This window comes from Somniosus microcephalus, chromosome 6, assembly GCF_052327205.1.
Source record: "Somniosus microcephalus isolate GS21.2 chromosome 6, FLI_Smic_1.0, whole genome shotgun sequence".
In the NCBI taxonomy this organism is placed as follows: Eukaryota; Metazoa; Chordata; class Chondrichthyes; order Squaliformes; family Somniosidae; genus Somniosus; species Somniosus microcephalus.
In genome coordinates, this window is record NC_140992.1 from 248608316 (window position 1) to 248622249 (window position 13934).

The 13934-nt window shown below is 38.3% G+C and overlaps 1 protein-coding gene across 1 annotated transcript in view; it reads right to left on the reverse strand.

Annotated features, from left to right (window-relative positions):
• The window catches only part of zfhx3b (zinc finger homeobox 3b), a 922100-nt gene that overhangs the window by 547290 nt on the left and 360876 nt on the right, over positions 1-13934 (reverse strand). Inside the window, exon 5 of the mRNA XM_085992063.1 lies at positions 9396-9503. Within this exon, the coding sequence (XP_085848189.1) occupies positions 9396-9503 (108 nt within the window). The remainder of the gene's footprint in view (positions 1-9395; positions 9504-13934) is intronic.

Genomic DNA, 13934 nt, shown 5'->3' on the forward strand with positions numbered 1-13934 from the left:
ATTAATATCCAGAACTCACTAGGTGGAGGAATTCCTGCCATCTTATATGATTCTTTTCAAGGCTTTGGGGAATTGTAATACTCCATGGTTAAGTTCTACTGACCAGGAAAGCACATTATCTTCATTTTCACATCTTCTAACATGCAACACCAATCAAAGGATATTCAGTTGACTCTATTCATATTTTCTACACTGATTGTATGAAGGACTACGGTTATAGTGTGAAGTTATTAAACCAAGGTACCAAAATGGTATGCTCCGTGTCCCTTCTTTTAGTAATGAATGAAGCATTTACTGTATTACGCTTCGTACTCACAAATACAGCAGGGCCTATTTACATTTTTTAAACATTCTCTAACAGATAAGAGTTGACAAGATCTGGTTTTGAATCATTGAGGCCCTCTCTAAGGAAGGTTATGTGGGCCTTCTCTTTGCATTTCTGTATGCAGAAAAGTAGAAAAGTCAAGGATAACAGCGAGATATGATAAATATCTCCAGCAAGTGGGAATATTTCAATGCTTGCCTCAACACATATATTCTTTATAAAATTATTATTCCTTAAATTAATTTTAAGAGGTAGGCTGCTTCCACACTTGGTAATTTAAATTTCTATAGCAGAGATTAAGCACTAAATCCACGAGCTATCTCAGCCTCAAAAATAATTAAGCACTTATTAAGTATTGAGTTACCCAGCTAGTTGGAATATAAAAGGAAAACAAAAATTTAAGTTCAAATTTACCAGTAGCTTCAGAGAAAAGAAAAAAATGTCCTTTTGGCCTCACGTCAGTGCAGTAACTCTGTAAGTACAGTAACTCTGTAAGTGCAGTAACTAAGTACAGTAACTCTGTAAGTGCAGTAACTCTGTAAGTGCAGTAACTAAGTACAGTAACTCTGTAAGTACAGTAACTCTGTAAGTGCAGTAACTAAGTACAGTAACTCTGTAAGTGCAGTAACTCTGTAAGTGCAGTAACTAAGTACAGTAACTCTGTAAGTACAGTAACTCTAAGTGCAGTAACTAAGTACAGTAACTCTGTAAGTACAGTAACTCTGTAAGTGCAGTAACTCTAAGTGCAATAACTAAGTACAGTAACTCTGTAAGTGCAGTAACTCTGTAAGTGCAGTAACTAAGTACAGTAACTCTGTAAGTGCAGTAACTCTAAGTGCAGTAACTCTGTAAGTGCAGCAACCCTGTAAGTACAGTAACTCTGTAAGTGCAGTAACTCTGTAAATGCAGTAACTATGTAAATGCAGTAATTCAGTAAGTGCAGTAACTCTGTAAGTGCAGTAACTCTCTAAGTGCAGTAACTCTGTAAGTGCAGTAACTCTAAGTGCAGTAACTCTAAGTACAGTAACTCTGTAAGTGCAGTAACTCTAAGTGCAGTAACTCTGTAAGTGCAGTAACTCTAAGTGCAGTAACTCTAAGTGCAGTAACTCTAAGTGCAGTAACTCTGTAAGTGCAGCAACCCTGTAAGTGCAGTAACTCTGTAAATGCAGTAACTCTGTAAATGCAGTAACTCTGTAAGTGCAGTAACTCTGTAAGTGCAGTAACTCTGTAAGTGCAGTAACTCTAAGTGCAGTAACTCTGTAAGTACAGTAACTCTGTAAGTACAGTAACTCTAAGTACAGTAACTCTGTAAATGCAGTAACTCTAAGTACAGTAACTCTGTAAATGCAGTAACTCTGTAAGTGCAGTAACCCTAAGTGCAGTAACTCTAAATGCAGTAACTCTGTAACTGCAGTAACTCTGTAAATGCAGTAACTCTGTAAGTACAGTAACTCTGTAAATGCAGTAACTCTGTAAGTACAGTAACTCTAAATGCAGTAACTCTGTAAGTACAGTAACTCTGTAAATGCAGTAACTCTTTAAGTGCAGTAACTCTGTAAATGCAGTAACTCTAAGTGCAGTAACTCTGTAAATGCAGTAACTCTAAATGCAGTAACTCTATAAAAGCAGTAACTGTAACTGCAGTAACTCTGTAACTGCAGTAACTCTAAATGCAGTAACTCTGTAAATGCAGTAACTCTGTAAGTGCAGTAACTCTAAGTGCAGTAACTCTAAGTGCAGTAACTCTGTAAATGCAGTAACTCTGTAAGTACAGTAACTCTAAGTGCAGTAACTCTGAGTGCAGTAACTCTAAGTGCAGTAACTCTGTAAGAACAGTAACACTGTAAGTACAGTAACTCTGTAAATGCAGTAACTCTAAGTGCAGTAACTCTAAGTACAGTAACTGTGTACAGTAACTCTAAATGCAGTAACTCTAAGTGCAGTAACTCTGTAAGTACAGTAACTCTAAATGCAGTAACTCTAAGTGCAGTAACTCTAAGTACAGTAACTCTGTAAATGCAGTAACTCTGTAAATGCAGTAACTCTAAGTACAGTAACTCTAAGTGCAGTAACTCTGTAAATGCAGTAACTCTGTAAGTACAGTAACTCTAAGTGCAGTAACTCTAAGTGCAGTAACTCTAAGTGCAGTAACTCTGTGTACAGTAACTCTGTGTACAGTAACTCTGTAAATGCAGTAACACTAAGTGCAGGAACTCTGTAAATGCAGTAACTCTAAGTACAGTAACTCTAAATGCAGTAACTCTGTAAGTACAGTAACTCTAAATGCAGTAACTCTGTAAGTACAGTAACTCTAAATGCAGTAACTCTGTAAGTACAGTAACTCTAAATGCAGTAACTCTAAGTACAGTAACTGTAAATGCAGTAACTCTGTAAGTACAGTAACTCTAAATGCAGTAACTCTAAGTACAGTAACTCTAAATGCAGTAACTCTGTAAGTACAGTAACTCTAAATGCAGTAACTCTAAGTGCAGTAACTCTGTAAATGCAGTAACTCTGTAAGTACAGTAACTCTAAGTGCAGTAACACTGTAAGTACAGTAACTCTAAATGCAGTAACTCTAAGTACAGTAACTCTAAATGCAGTAACTCTAAGTGCAGTAACTCTAAGTACAGTAACTCTAAGTACAGTAACTCTGTAAATGCAGTAACTCTGTAAATGCAGTAACTCTGTAAGTACAGTAACTCTAAATGCAGTAACTCTGTAAGTACAGTAACTCTAAGTACAGTAACTCTAAGTACAGTAACTCTGTAAGTACAGTAACTCTAAATGCAGTAACTCTAAGTGCAGTAACTCTGTAAGTATAGTAACTCTAAATGCAGTAACTCTGTAAGTACAGTAACTCTAAATGCAGTAACTCTGTAAATGCAGTAACTCTGTAAGTACAGTAACTCTAATGCAGTAACTCTAAGTACAGTAACCCTGTAAGTACAGTAACTCTAAATGCAGTAACTCTAAGTGCAGTAACTCTAAGTGCAGTAACTGTAAGTGCAGTAACTCTAAGTGCAGTAACTCTGTAAATGCAGTAACTCTAAGTGCAGTAATTCTGTAAGTACAGTAACTCTAAATGCAGTAACTCTGTAAGTACAGTAACTCTGTAAGTACAGTAACTCTAAATGCAGTAACTCTGTAAGTACAGTAACTCTAAATGCAGTAACTCTGTAAGTACAGTAACTCTAAATGCAGTAACTCTAAGTGCAGTAACTCTGTAAGTACAGTAACTCTAAATGCAGTAACTCTGTAAGTACAGTAACTCTGTAAGTACAGTAACTCTGTAAGTACAGTAACTCTAAATGCAGTAACTCTGTAAGTACAGTAACTCTAAATGCAGTAACTCTGTAAGTACAGTAACTCTAAATGCAGTAACTCTAAGTGCAGTAACTCTGTAAATGCAGTAACTCTGTAAGTACAGTAACTCTAAGTGCAGTAACTCTAAGTGCAGTAACTCTAAGTGCAGTAACTCTAAGTGCAGTAACTCTGTGTACAGTAACTCTGTAAATGCAGTAACTCTAAGTGCAGTAACTCTGTAAATGCAGTAACTCTGTAAATGCAGTAACTCTAAGTACAGTAACTCTAAATGCAGTAACTCTGTAAGTACAGTAACTCTAAATGCAGTAACTCTGTAAGTACAGTAACTCTAAATGCAGTAACTCTGTAAGTACAGTAACTCTAAATGCAGTAACTCTAAGTACAGTAACTCTAAATGCAGTAACTCTGTAAGTACAGTAACTCTAAATGCAGTAACTCTAAGTACAGTAACTCTAAATGCAGTAACTCTGTAAGTACAGTAACTCTAAATGCAGTAACTCTAAGTGCAGTAACTCTGTAAATGCAGTAACTCTGTAAGTACAGTAACTCTAAGTGCAGTAACTCTAAGTGCAGTAACTCTGTAAGTGTAGTAACTCTGTAAATGCAGTAACTCTAAGTGCAGTAACACTGTAAGTACAGTAACTCTAAATGCAGTAACTCTAAGTACAGTAACTCTAAATGCAGTAACTCTAAGTGCAGTAACTCTAAGTACAGTAACTATAAGTACAGTAACTCTGTAAATGCAGTAACTCTGTAAATGCAGTAACTCTGTAAGTACAGTAACTCTAAATGCAGTAACTCTGTAAGTACAGTAACTCTAAATGCAGTAACTCTGTAAGTACAGTAACTCTAAGTACAGTAACTCTAAGTACAGTAACTCTGTAAGTACAGTAACTCTAAATGCAGTAACTCTAAGTGCAGTAACTCTAAGTGCAGTAACTCTGTAAGTATAGTAACTCTAAATGCAGTAACTCTGTAAGTACAGTAACTCTAAATGCAGTAACTCTGTAAATGCAGTAACTCTGTAAGTACAGTAACTCTAATGCAGTAACTCTAAGTACAGTAACCCTGTAAGTACAGTAACTCTAAATGCAGTAACTCTAAGTGCAGTAACTCTAAGTGCAGTAACTGTAAGTGCAGTAACTCTGTAAGTGCAGTAACTCTAAGTGCAGTAACTCTGTAAATGCAGTAACTCTAAGTGCAGTAACTCTGTAAGTACAGTAACTCTAAATGCAGTAACTCTGTAAGTACAGTAACTCTGTAAGTACAGTAACTCGAAGTACAGTAACTCTAAATGCAGTAACTCTGTAAGTACAGTAACTCTAAATGCAGTAACTCTGTAAGTACAGTAACTTTAAATGCAGTAACTCTAAGTGCAGTAACTCTAAGTACAGTAACTCTGTAAGCACAGTAACTCTAAATGCAGTAACTCTAAGTGCAGTAACTCTGTAAGTACAGTAACTCTAAGTGCAGTAACTCTAAGTGCAGTAACTCTGTAAGTACAGTAACTCTGTAAGTACAGTAACTCTAAATGCAGTAACTCTAAGTGCAGTAACTCTAAGTACAGTAACTCTAAGTATAGTAACTCTAAATGCAGTAACTCTAAGTACAGTAACTCTAAATGCAGTAACTCTGTAAATGCAGCAACTCTGTAAGTACAGTAACTCTAATGCAGTAACTCTAAGTACAGTAACCCTGTAAGTACAGTAACTCTAAATGCAGTAACTCTGTAAGTACAGTAACTCTAAGTACAGTAACCCTGTAAGTACAGTAACTCTAAGTGCAGTAACTCTAAGTGCAGTAACTCTGTAAGTACAGTAACTCTAAGTACAGTAACTCTGTAAATGCAGTAACTCTAAGTACAATAACTCTAAGTACAGTAACTCTAAATACTGTAACTCTAAGTGCAGTAACTCTAAGTGCAGTAACTCTAAGTGCAGTAACACTGTAAGTACAGTAGCTCTAAATGCAGTAACTCTAAGTGCAGTAACTCTAAGTACAGTAACTCTGTAAGTACAGTAACTCTGTAAATGCAGTAACTCTAAGTACAGTAACTCTAAATGCAGTAACTCTGTAAGTACAGTAACTCTAAATGCAGTAACTCTAAGTGCAGTAACTCTGTAAGTACAGTAACTCTGTAAATGCAGTAACTCTGTAAGTACAGTAACTCTAAATGCAGTAACTCTGTAAGTACAGTAACTCTAAATGCAGTAACTCTGTAAGTACAGTAACTCTAAGTACAGTAACTCTAAGTACAGTAACTCTAAGTACAGTAACTCTAAGTACAGTAACTCTAAATGCAGTAACTCTAAGTGCAGTAACTCTGAGTATAGTAACTCTAAATGCAGTAACTCTGTAAGTACAGTAACTCTAAATGCAGTAACTCTGTAAATGCAGTAACTCTAAGTACAGTAACTCTAATGCAGTAACTCTAAGTGCAGTAACTCTAAGTGCAGTAACTGTAAGTGCAGTAACTCTGTAAGTGCAGTAACTCTGTAAGTGCAGTAACTCTGTAAGTGCAGTAACTCTGTAAATGCGGTAACTGCAAGTGCGGTAACTGTAAGTGCGGTAGCTGTGCTATAGATGAGCTGTTTGGTGCTTTATAGAGCAAATGACTCGCTATACAGAACTAAAGCTGTAAATCTACGTTCAGTGTTAAATTTCAACACATACTTTTAAGTTTTGTATTGATATGAAATCACAAAGCAAAACATTAACACAAGATCCGCAACTTGCTGCTGAATTGCATCTTATTCAGGCTCATGGTTTTACGTAATACACATGCAAGTAGGATTGGAACTTAGGTTGTGGTGCACTGAAAACTAGTACAGTTGTCCCAATCTCTGTAAATCTGAGTAAATCTTAAATCACTGGTGTGGAAATGTGAAAAAAACATTCCCATGGCTCTCAAATATATATGAAATGAAACATGGCATCTGAAACTGCCCAAATGTCTTTTCATGTTCAATTATTTTGGTTTCATTCTTCTCATTTTTGTTTTTGTCTCCATACAGTTGATGGACTTTTGGAACCTTTGTTTCTCCACCCCCCGTCCCCTCCCCTCGCACCACCGTCCCCCCCCCCTTTCAAAGCTAGTAAAGTCACATTCCAGCATGGGGAGGATTTAAGATGCTTTCGTTTCATTGCATATTTTGCTTTTTGCAGCAGTACATGAAGAAAGTCTGGGCCCATCCTAATTCTACTGGGATTTGTCTCTTAAAGATGAAAATCATGATTTTACCATGGGCAAGTATGCTGCGGATGACCTTTGACTGCAAAGTAGGAACCTATAACAGCCTGTAAATTTACCACCTATATATAGATGGTAGTGATACTGGTATTGAAAAAAATAAGGAAAATTCTAATTAAATCGCTCTTCCAGTATCAACAAAAGGAAAAGAATTATGCATCACTGGTCGTATGATGTGAAATACCAGAGAAGGTTCCGGAATAGCTGCTGATATGCACTCTTCGTCCTCTCACGTGTACTGCTGCCAGCTTTGGAACACTGTTAAGAGTGGATGCTTATAGCGGACTAAGCGATCTTAGTGGACTTCAGGACATTGTGACCACTCATAAGGGTATAAGTACCCTAACCAGTGTAATGGTAAAATAAGGTAGTGAAATACAGGCTGTAACACAATCTCAGAACGCAGTTCATGTTGTCATTGGAATCTTTGTTTTGTTACAGCCTTGTAAGGCACTCCACCCCAAGACATTATTGCATGTGTTACGGGTCGTACACCTGCACGCACAAATACATTTACATGCACAGTAAATTCTTTCCCCCACCCCATCAAACTGTAAAGATGTTACAAATTGGTCACTTGATATGGATTCTTAATGACAGAGTCATAAATAAAAATGCTGCATATCACAGATTGTGGTATACCAAGTAGCCTCATACCGAGAGGCTACTGTAAATATTATTTCACAGTATTGCAGAATATATACACTATTATTCATGAGCAGAAGAGATGAAGGAATTATGTGGCATGTAAGGCACGAGTAAATTCAGCACTCAAAAGGTTAAATATTTTAAACATGCAGCATCTTGAGTAATATATACAAATCTTTGTTATAGACTATTTGGAGCAAATTGAGTTGAAGGGAAGCCAAAATGTAACCCTTTTGTGGCTCACTTTATAGAAAATAACATGCAGGTGAAAAGACGATCAGGGCTTGGCATTGTTTAGTTTTATAATTCTTACTAATCTTTAAATGCCCACAAAACTTCATAAATCATTTCATTAAAGTAATGCATCATTTTAATAAGGTTTTATTCATTTTTATGGTCTGATAAAGCAATTTTCATCTAAAAGAATTACTGTGCAATCACAAAGCATTCCGTGTGAAAAACTAGTTATTATGGAAATTGCGTTATCAGAGAATAATTTTTCGTATAGCAAAATGAGGCCAGACACAAGTGGAAATTTAATAGAAGCGTGGTGCTGAAGTAAGCAACCATATTACGGAGAATGCCAGGCTAATATTTTAGACCAATTTCAGAAGAATTATTTTTTAAATTGATTGGCAATATTAATGGAACCTGCCTTTACATGAAATCCCAAACTCCTTCCATTATGTTCCTTCGATTTGTAGCCATTCTTTTTAAATACAGATTTTTTTTCACTGAGACCACTACAGATTGCATTGACTATGCAATTACAGCATTTAAAAAGAGTAATAGTTTCTCTGCACCCTTTTCAAATATGATGAATATTTAAATGTTTCATGAATAACTGAGCATTTTAATTAATGGGGTTGTTTTCCATACTTTTTGATGTCACTGTGCCTATCTGTCATCGTTGTGCTATGATTGGTCCAGAAGCCTTTTCAGGTGATATGATGTCGCACTGAGTCCCTGAGGATGATCATTTCCACCCATCAAAATAGAAGCAATTATAAAATACATGTGAATTTGCATTTAGTACGAGAGACTTTTGAGCTTTACTGAGTTCCAGTGTCCAGTTTTACTTGTGGGGGAAGGTAGGGGAGTTTCTTTGAGCACTTAAATGTTTTTGCTCCAAGTATTTTATTAAGAATAATGCCCTGAAATAACCGTCTCTATTTACAGCATAATTCTAATGGAAGTTGCAGCATGCCTTTGTCTGGGGCTTTTACACATCTAGGCTCATGGGATAGACCTACAGGTCATGACTCCTTCTACATCATACAAAGAACTAAAAGACAACTTAAAAGAGTAAAGTGCCACATTGTCGCCTGGCAGACTAACAGTAAAGAATAGCCAGGCACTAACTACAGGACTGAACACACTGGGCAGTCTGAAACCAAAGAGTTTTGGATCCAAGTTCTCTCAATTTCTCAAGTGCAGACCTATGTTATTTCAGCCAAGTGCATGTCCACTTTAGGCTCTGTTTGCCTCGACTTAACATGCCTACTTTCAGAATCCCAATAGATCAGATTTGAAGTGTTTGACCAGACACAATTCGATCCAATCAGATTCACATTGGTTCTGTACGCTTCTGATCTCAGCTTTCTTTTGAATCCATCTCGGCCATGTAAGGGACTGTTACATACAGAGGAAACAAAGTAAATAACAAACCATTTTTACATGGCGGTCACGTGAGTTTCTACGTGGTCATGCTTCTATATCTGTGGAAGTATACTGACATCATTTGGACACATGGAACCACTTCCTGTAAAATGTTTTCAACAATCGCTCCCTGGATCAGGTATGGAAACATTTAGGTTGAATAATAAGCACCGTATATTGCTCTACCTGTTTCTTTGCTGGGTTCCTTCTCACCCCCACTGTCTTTGTCTTTGGTAGAATCTTCTGCTTCCTGGATGGACTCATTCGGCCCCTCCACATCTTCGTTGGTTTCTTCTGAAGGAAGAGAAAAATGTTTTTAAAAAGTATGCTTCCGAGTGGGCAGCCTGAAGAGGACAGTGAGCTAGACCATGTGCAGAATGGAAATGTCTAACATATGCTACACGGGGTTCCATTCTGAAAATAGGGCCTCAGCACATTGCTGCAACAGTACCTGGGAAGGCGCTACAGAGTATCTAACTTACTTGTGTCTGAAACAGCCGACTTACTTTAAAAATGTACATTTTCACTGCCATTTTATGCATGATGCACTGGAATGGTCGCATTTAAGTTTACTGTAAAAAGTCACAGATCATTCGGGGGGGGAAGGGGTGGTTTGAAATGTGCCCAAATTACGCTGAATGCCACAAGATTTTGAAATGGGAGGCGCAGTTTTAAAGTACACCAGGATACAATTGCTTTGTTAGTCTACTCATTTCCACATCTGACCTATAGGTGTCACCCTAAGCAAGCAGACGTTCAAAGTCAACCTGTTTCCCCAGACACCCCCCCCACCCCCGCCCACCCCTAACCTGTGCACATGGTAATAATATACCTCACCATAGTGTCTGGATACCAGGCATGATACAAAAAAAACAAACTGCTTTAAAAAGAGAATCTTATAATGCTTTCTGCATGCACCGTTTTGGACCACATCAATTAATCACATTAAAATCTCAGTTTAAGTGTAGGATTCCAATAGGCAGTCCCTGTGGCGACTTGGATATCTACCTCCTGATGGAATCCATCATATAAAAGATATTTTACCACCTCTTATCCTGCTGTGCTACACTGATTTTTAATAAGACATTCCTTACTGTTCTAACATTCTACTTTCAGCCAGTTTTTTTTTTAAAAGCAATTTTTAAACCCAAGTTTTTTTTTAAACAGAGATCAAAGGAAGCAAAAAAATAAATCAGGTTTGGAGAGAAAGCTAAGGTACCTCACATACCGATATCATCAAAAGCTAATACTGTATGAAGTAACTTAGGAAGGTCAAAGGTCAGTTTGGCATCCACATTTCATCTTTAGCTCAGGTCTGTAAAATATCTACGCATCAGCCCCAAATGGGATATTATTCCTGGAGGCCTGAGTCCCCTTCAGTCAGTCCGATTACATTACACTGTGACCACAATAAATAAGCTCTCTTTGCGAAATGAAACAAAACATTAATTACTTAGTAAAAAGGCTTTTCTCTCCCACTTGTGAATGTTAACTGCTTTATAATTGTGCCTTCAAAGTCAGGGTAATCTCCAGCCACCTTTTTTTTTCAAAACTTCAATTTAAAAAAAAAGCTTTGTGGTTATCGAAGTGACACTCCTTGCGCCTTTTTATTGTAATAAAATGAGAAACGACATGCACGACTGGCAGGAGTGCGCTCACAGACAATGAGTGCCGGCCTCCATGCTGTGATTCTTTCATGCATAGTACGGGGTGGGTTTTTTTTGATCTTGTGCACCTCTCCTTCTCCACACATCTCCCGACTGCTGCAACACATCTACATTTTCCCACAAAACGCTGTGCTTTCTGTTTGAATGTAATCTGCGACCCCTAGCAACTTTCACTTTGAAAATAAAATAACTCAAAACAGTAGTTTGCAGGGATTGGGGCCTAGTAAATAAGACCATAAAGGTAAGAGCATGAAAGAGAAAGTTACTTAAAAAAAAACAAATACAGGGTATAGGCTTTGAAGGTATCGAGCAGAAGGAATGTACCCCAATGGAGTGGACTCTTTTTTTTTCAGCTGGGTGCATCTTTCTCGATAGTTCCTGGTATGTGTTTCAGTTCAAAATAAGAATCCCAGACATGCCTCTCCTTACATCATTACTAAGTCTGACCTTAGACTGACCCCTGGAGCTGTTAGACTAATCTAAATGTGAATGAGCACTTTGTGCCAATGCTGTGAAGGGGCCGAATCCAGCAAACAGCAAAACTTTACACATCAACTTAATCACAAACAGCAGTGACTGGGGGCCCCAGAACAATGACAATCCCCCACTTCCCGAAGAAAGAACAGTTTCTTCAATGCTTTAATGTAAGTCCTTATTAAGGACAATATGCAAAGTCAGGTCAGGTCAGGTCGGGTCAGGTTAGCTGATTGAGATTTTTGCTCATTAAGTTCTCCAGCTGTTCGGTGAGAAAAGAAAGTAAGTATTCTTGAGGTTTCTTGGTGTTACTTTTGAAGAGCTCAACAGCAGCTGCAACAACCCCAGCACAGATAATCTAACCTGTGTAAACATGATCAGATCGTTCCATCAGAGGAGCCATACAGTGACTGTGGATGACCCAACATTGTTTCAATTAAAACACTTTTTGTATCTCTCTCTCTGCTGGTATTTCACAGTGCAGCTTTTGATTGCCTCTTCCATCAGTTTTATGTACGTGCTATCAGGTCTGCAGAGCAAGGCTGGCTGGAGACTAGAATGCAGCGAGCATTACATTATACACAGGGGGGCTCAGTGGTCTGAGAAGTACATCACATGGGGTGAAGTGTGTGGGGGGGGGCGGTGGGCTTTATGAAACAAGTAATATATTACTGGTGCTAGAGGGTGGGGAGTTGTGGCATGGAATCACAAGTGCTTTACACAAGACATTCTCTGTAAATTCAACTGCGAGTATGAGAAAGTTGTATGAATTCACAACTGCTTTTCTAAGAAGTTCATTGGGTTAAAAGAGATAAATCAACAGACACTTTTGATGTGAGCCAATCTGAAACTCCATTTGATCTAAAAATCAGGTAAGTTTTTTTTTAAGTCTGAATTTGGGCCTGAGTTGAAACATGTCAAGTTAAAATGGCCTGTCCCTTTATACTTTAAATAAAATGGCAATACAGAAATGCTGCTCCACCAGGCACGCTCAGTCTATTTTGTGATCGTCTTTAGTAAAGGTGGAGTTAAAACTTGATCTGACTCCAGTCTTAACGACAACTTTAGCATCCTTGCCATTTTGCAACAGATGCTGCATTTGCAACAGTAACGTTCTCTGGGACTGCTCGACTGTTCATTCGGATAATGGGGTGGCAGGATGCAGGGTTCATGTTCCCCGATTCCTAAAGTTCCTCATTTCAGCCGTACAGAAAGAGGGAGATGTTGAGCAAAATTAGATGTTTAGCAAAATTAGATGTTTCTGTACAGAGAGGGAAGGGAAGCTGGAGTAATAGTCACCTCAACCTGCTCTCATACAAGGTTCTATCGATCTGATCCACATTGGGAAATGCCTGGCAACAGATCAGCTGCCCACCATCTCGGCTGGAGTACAGAATAGCAAAAAAATGTAAACAGCTTAGAAAGGACAAAATCAAAACTGAACAATAACGACTCACACATCAATATATAAATGACGTTAGAAGTAGGAATTATTAAAGGCCTATAAATTAGTACTGAAAAGCCACAATTTAAAAAGGCTACCGCTATCAAATGGCCTCTATACTGCACTAGGTTCAAACTCAAAGCAGTGCGAGTTAGTCTTCTGGTGAGGGTCTCACGTCTCAGGGCTTTAGCATGCTTGGTGGCCTCCAGAGTTATACTGCCACTTTTGCATTGATATGCACCCAAAACTACCTTGCAATGATGCTGAACTCACAGTGTAATTGCACCTTTAGTCTCATCATAAACAACATGCCTTAAAAGCATAGAAAAGATGGCCATCTTTCAAAGAGTCAGTTCAAAAGTCTTCTTGATGCTAGACATTAGCTTTTCACCTCTGCAACATGGGTTCAAATCCAGCCCAGGTGAATGGGATTAAAGTCTCCTCTGGCTGCAGAAACTGCTTACTACTTGCTTACAACCCGCCCACTCCTTTCCTTTTTTTTCTCTCTCCCACATGGCAGCTGTCTCTCATTCTGCCAGCACCTTTCACACCTAATCTGAGCCATCTTTTGTCTCCATTAGTCCTATCACCATCTTGTCTCGTTTTGAATACCTCTTAATGTCTCTTCACTTCTTTTGTTCTCTCCCAGCCCGGCCTTTCGATCTATTTCATTTCCTTTCCAGTTTTGAAAAAGGGTTAGACCCGAAACGTCGACTCGAATTTCTCTCCATGGATGTTGCCTGGCCTGCTGAGTTTTTCCAGCATTTTCTGTTGTTATTTCGGATTTCCAGCATCTGCAGTATTTTGCTATCATACTATTTGAAATGGGTTTGGACAGCCTCAATTCAGTTCCTGGTGCAAATGGGCCCCAGCACAAAACTGTCCCAGATCCAGCACAAATTAGCAATCTCACTCAGAAAGGTCATAAATGGTGTGGGATGTGGAAAGAATGAAGGCCAATGGAATGTTGGCTTTTATTGCTAGGGGGATGGAATATAAAAACAGGGAGGTATTGCTGCAGTTGTACAAGGTATTGGTGAGACCACACCTGGAATACTGCATACAGTTTTGGTGTCCATACTTAAGAAAAGACATACTTGCTCTCGAGGCAGTACAAAGAAGGTTCACTCGGTTAATCCC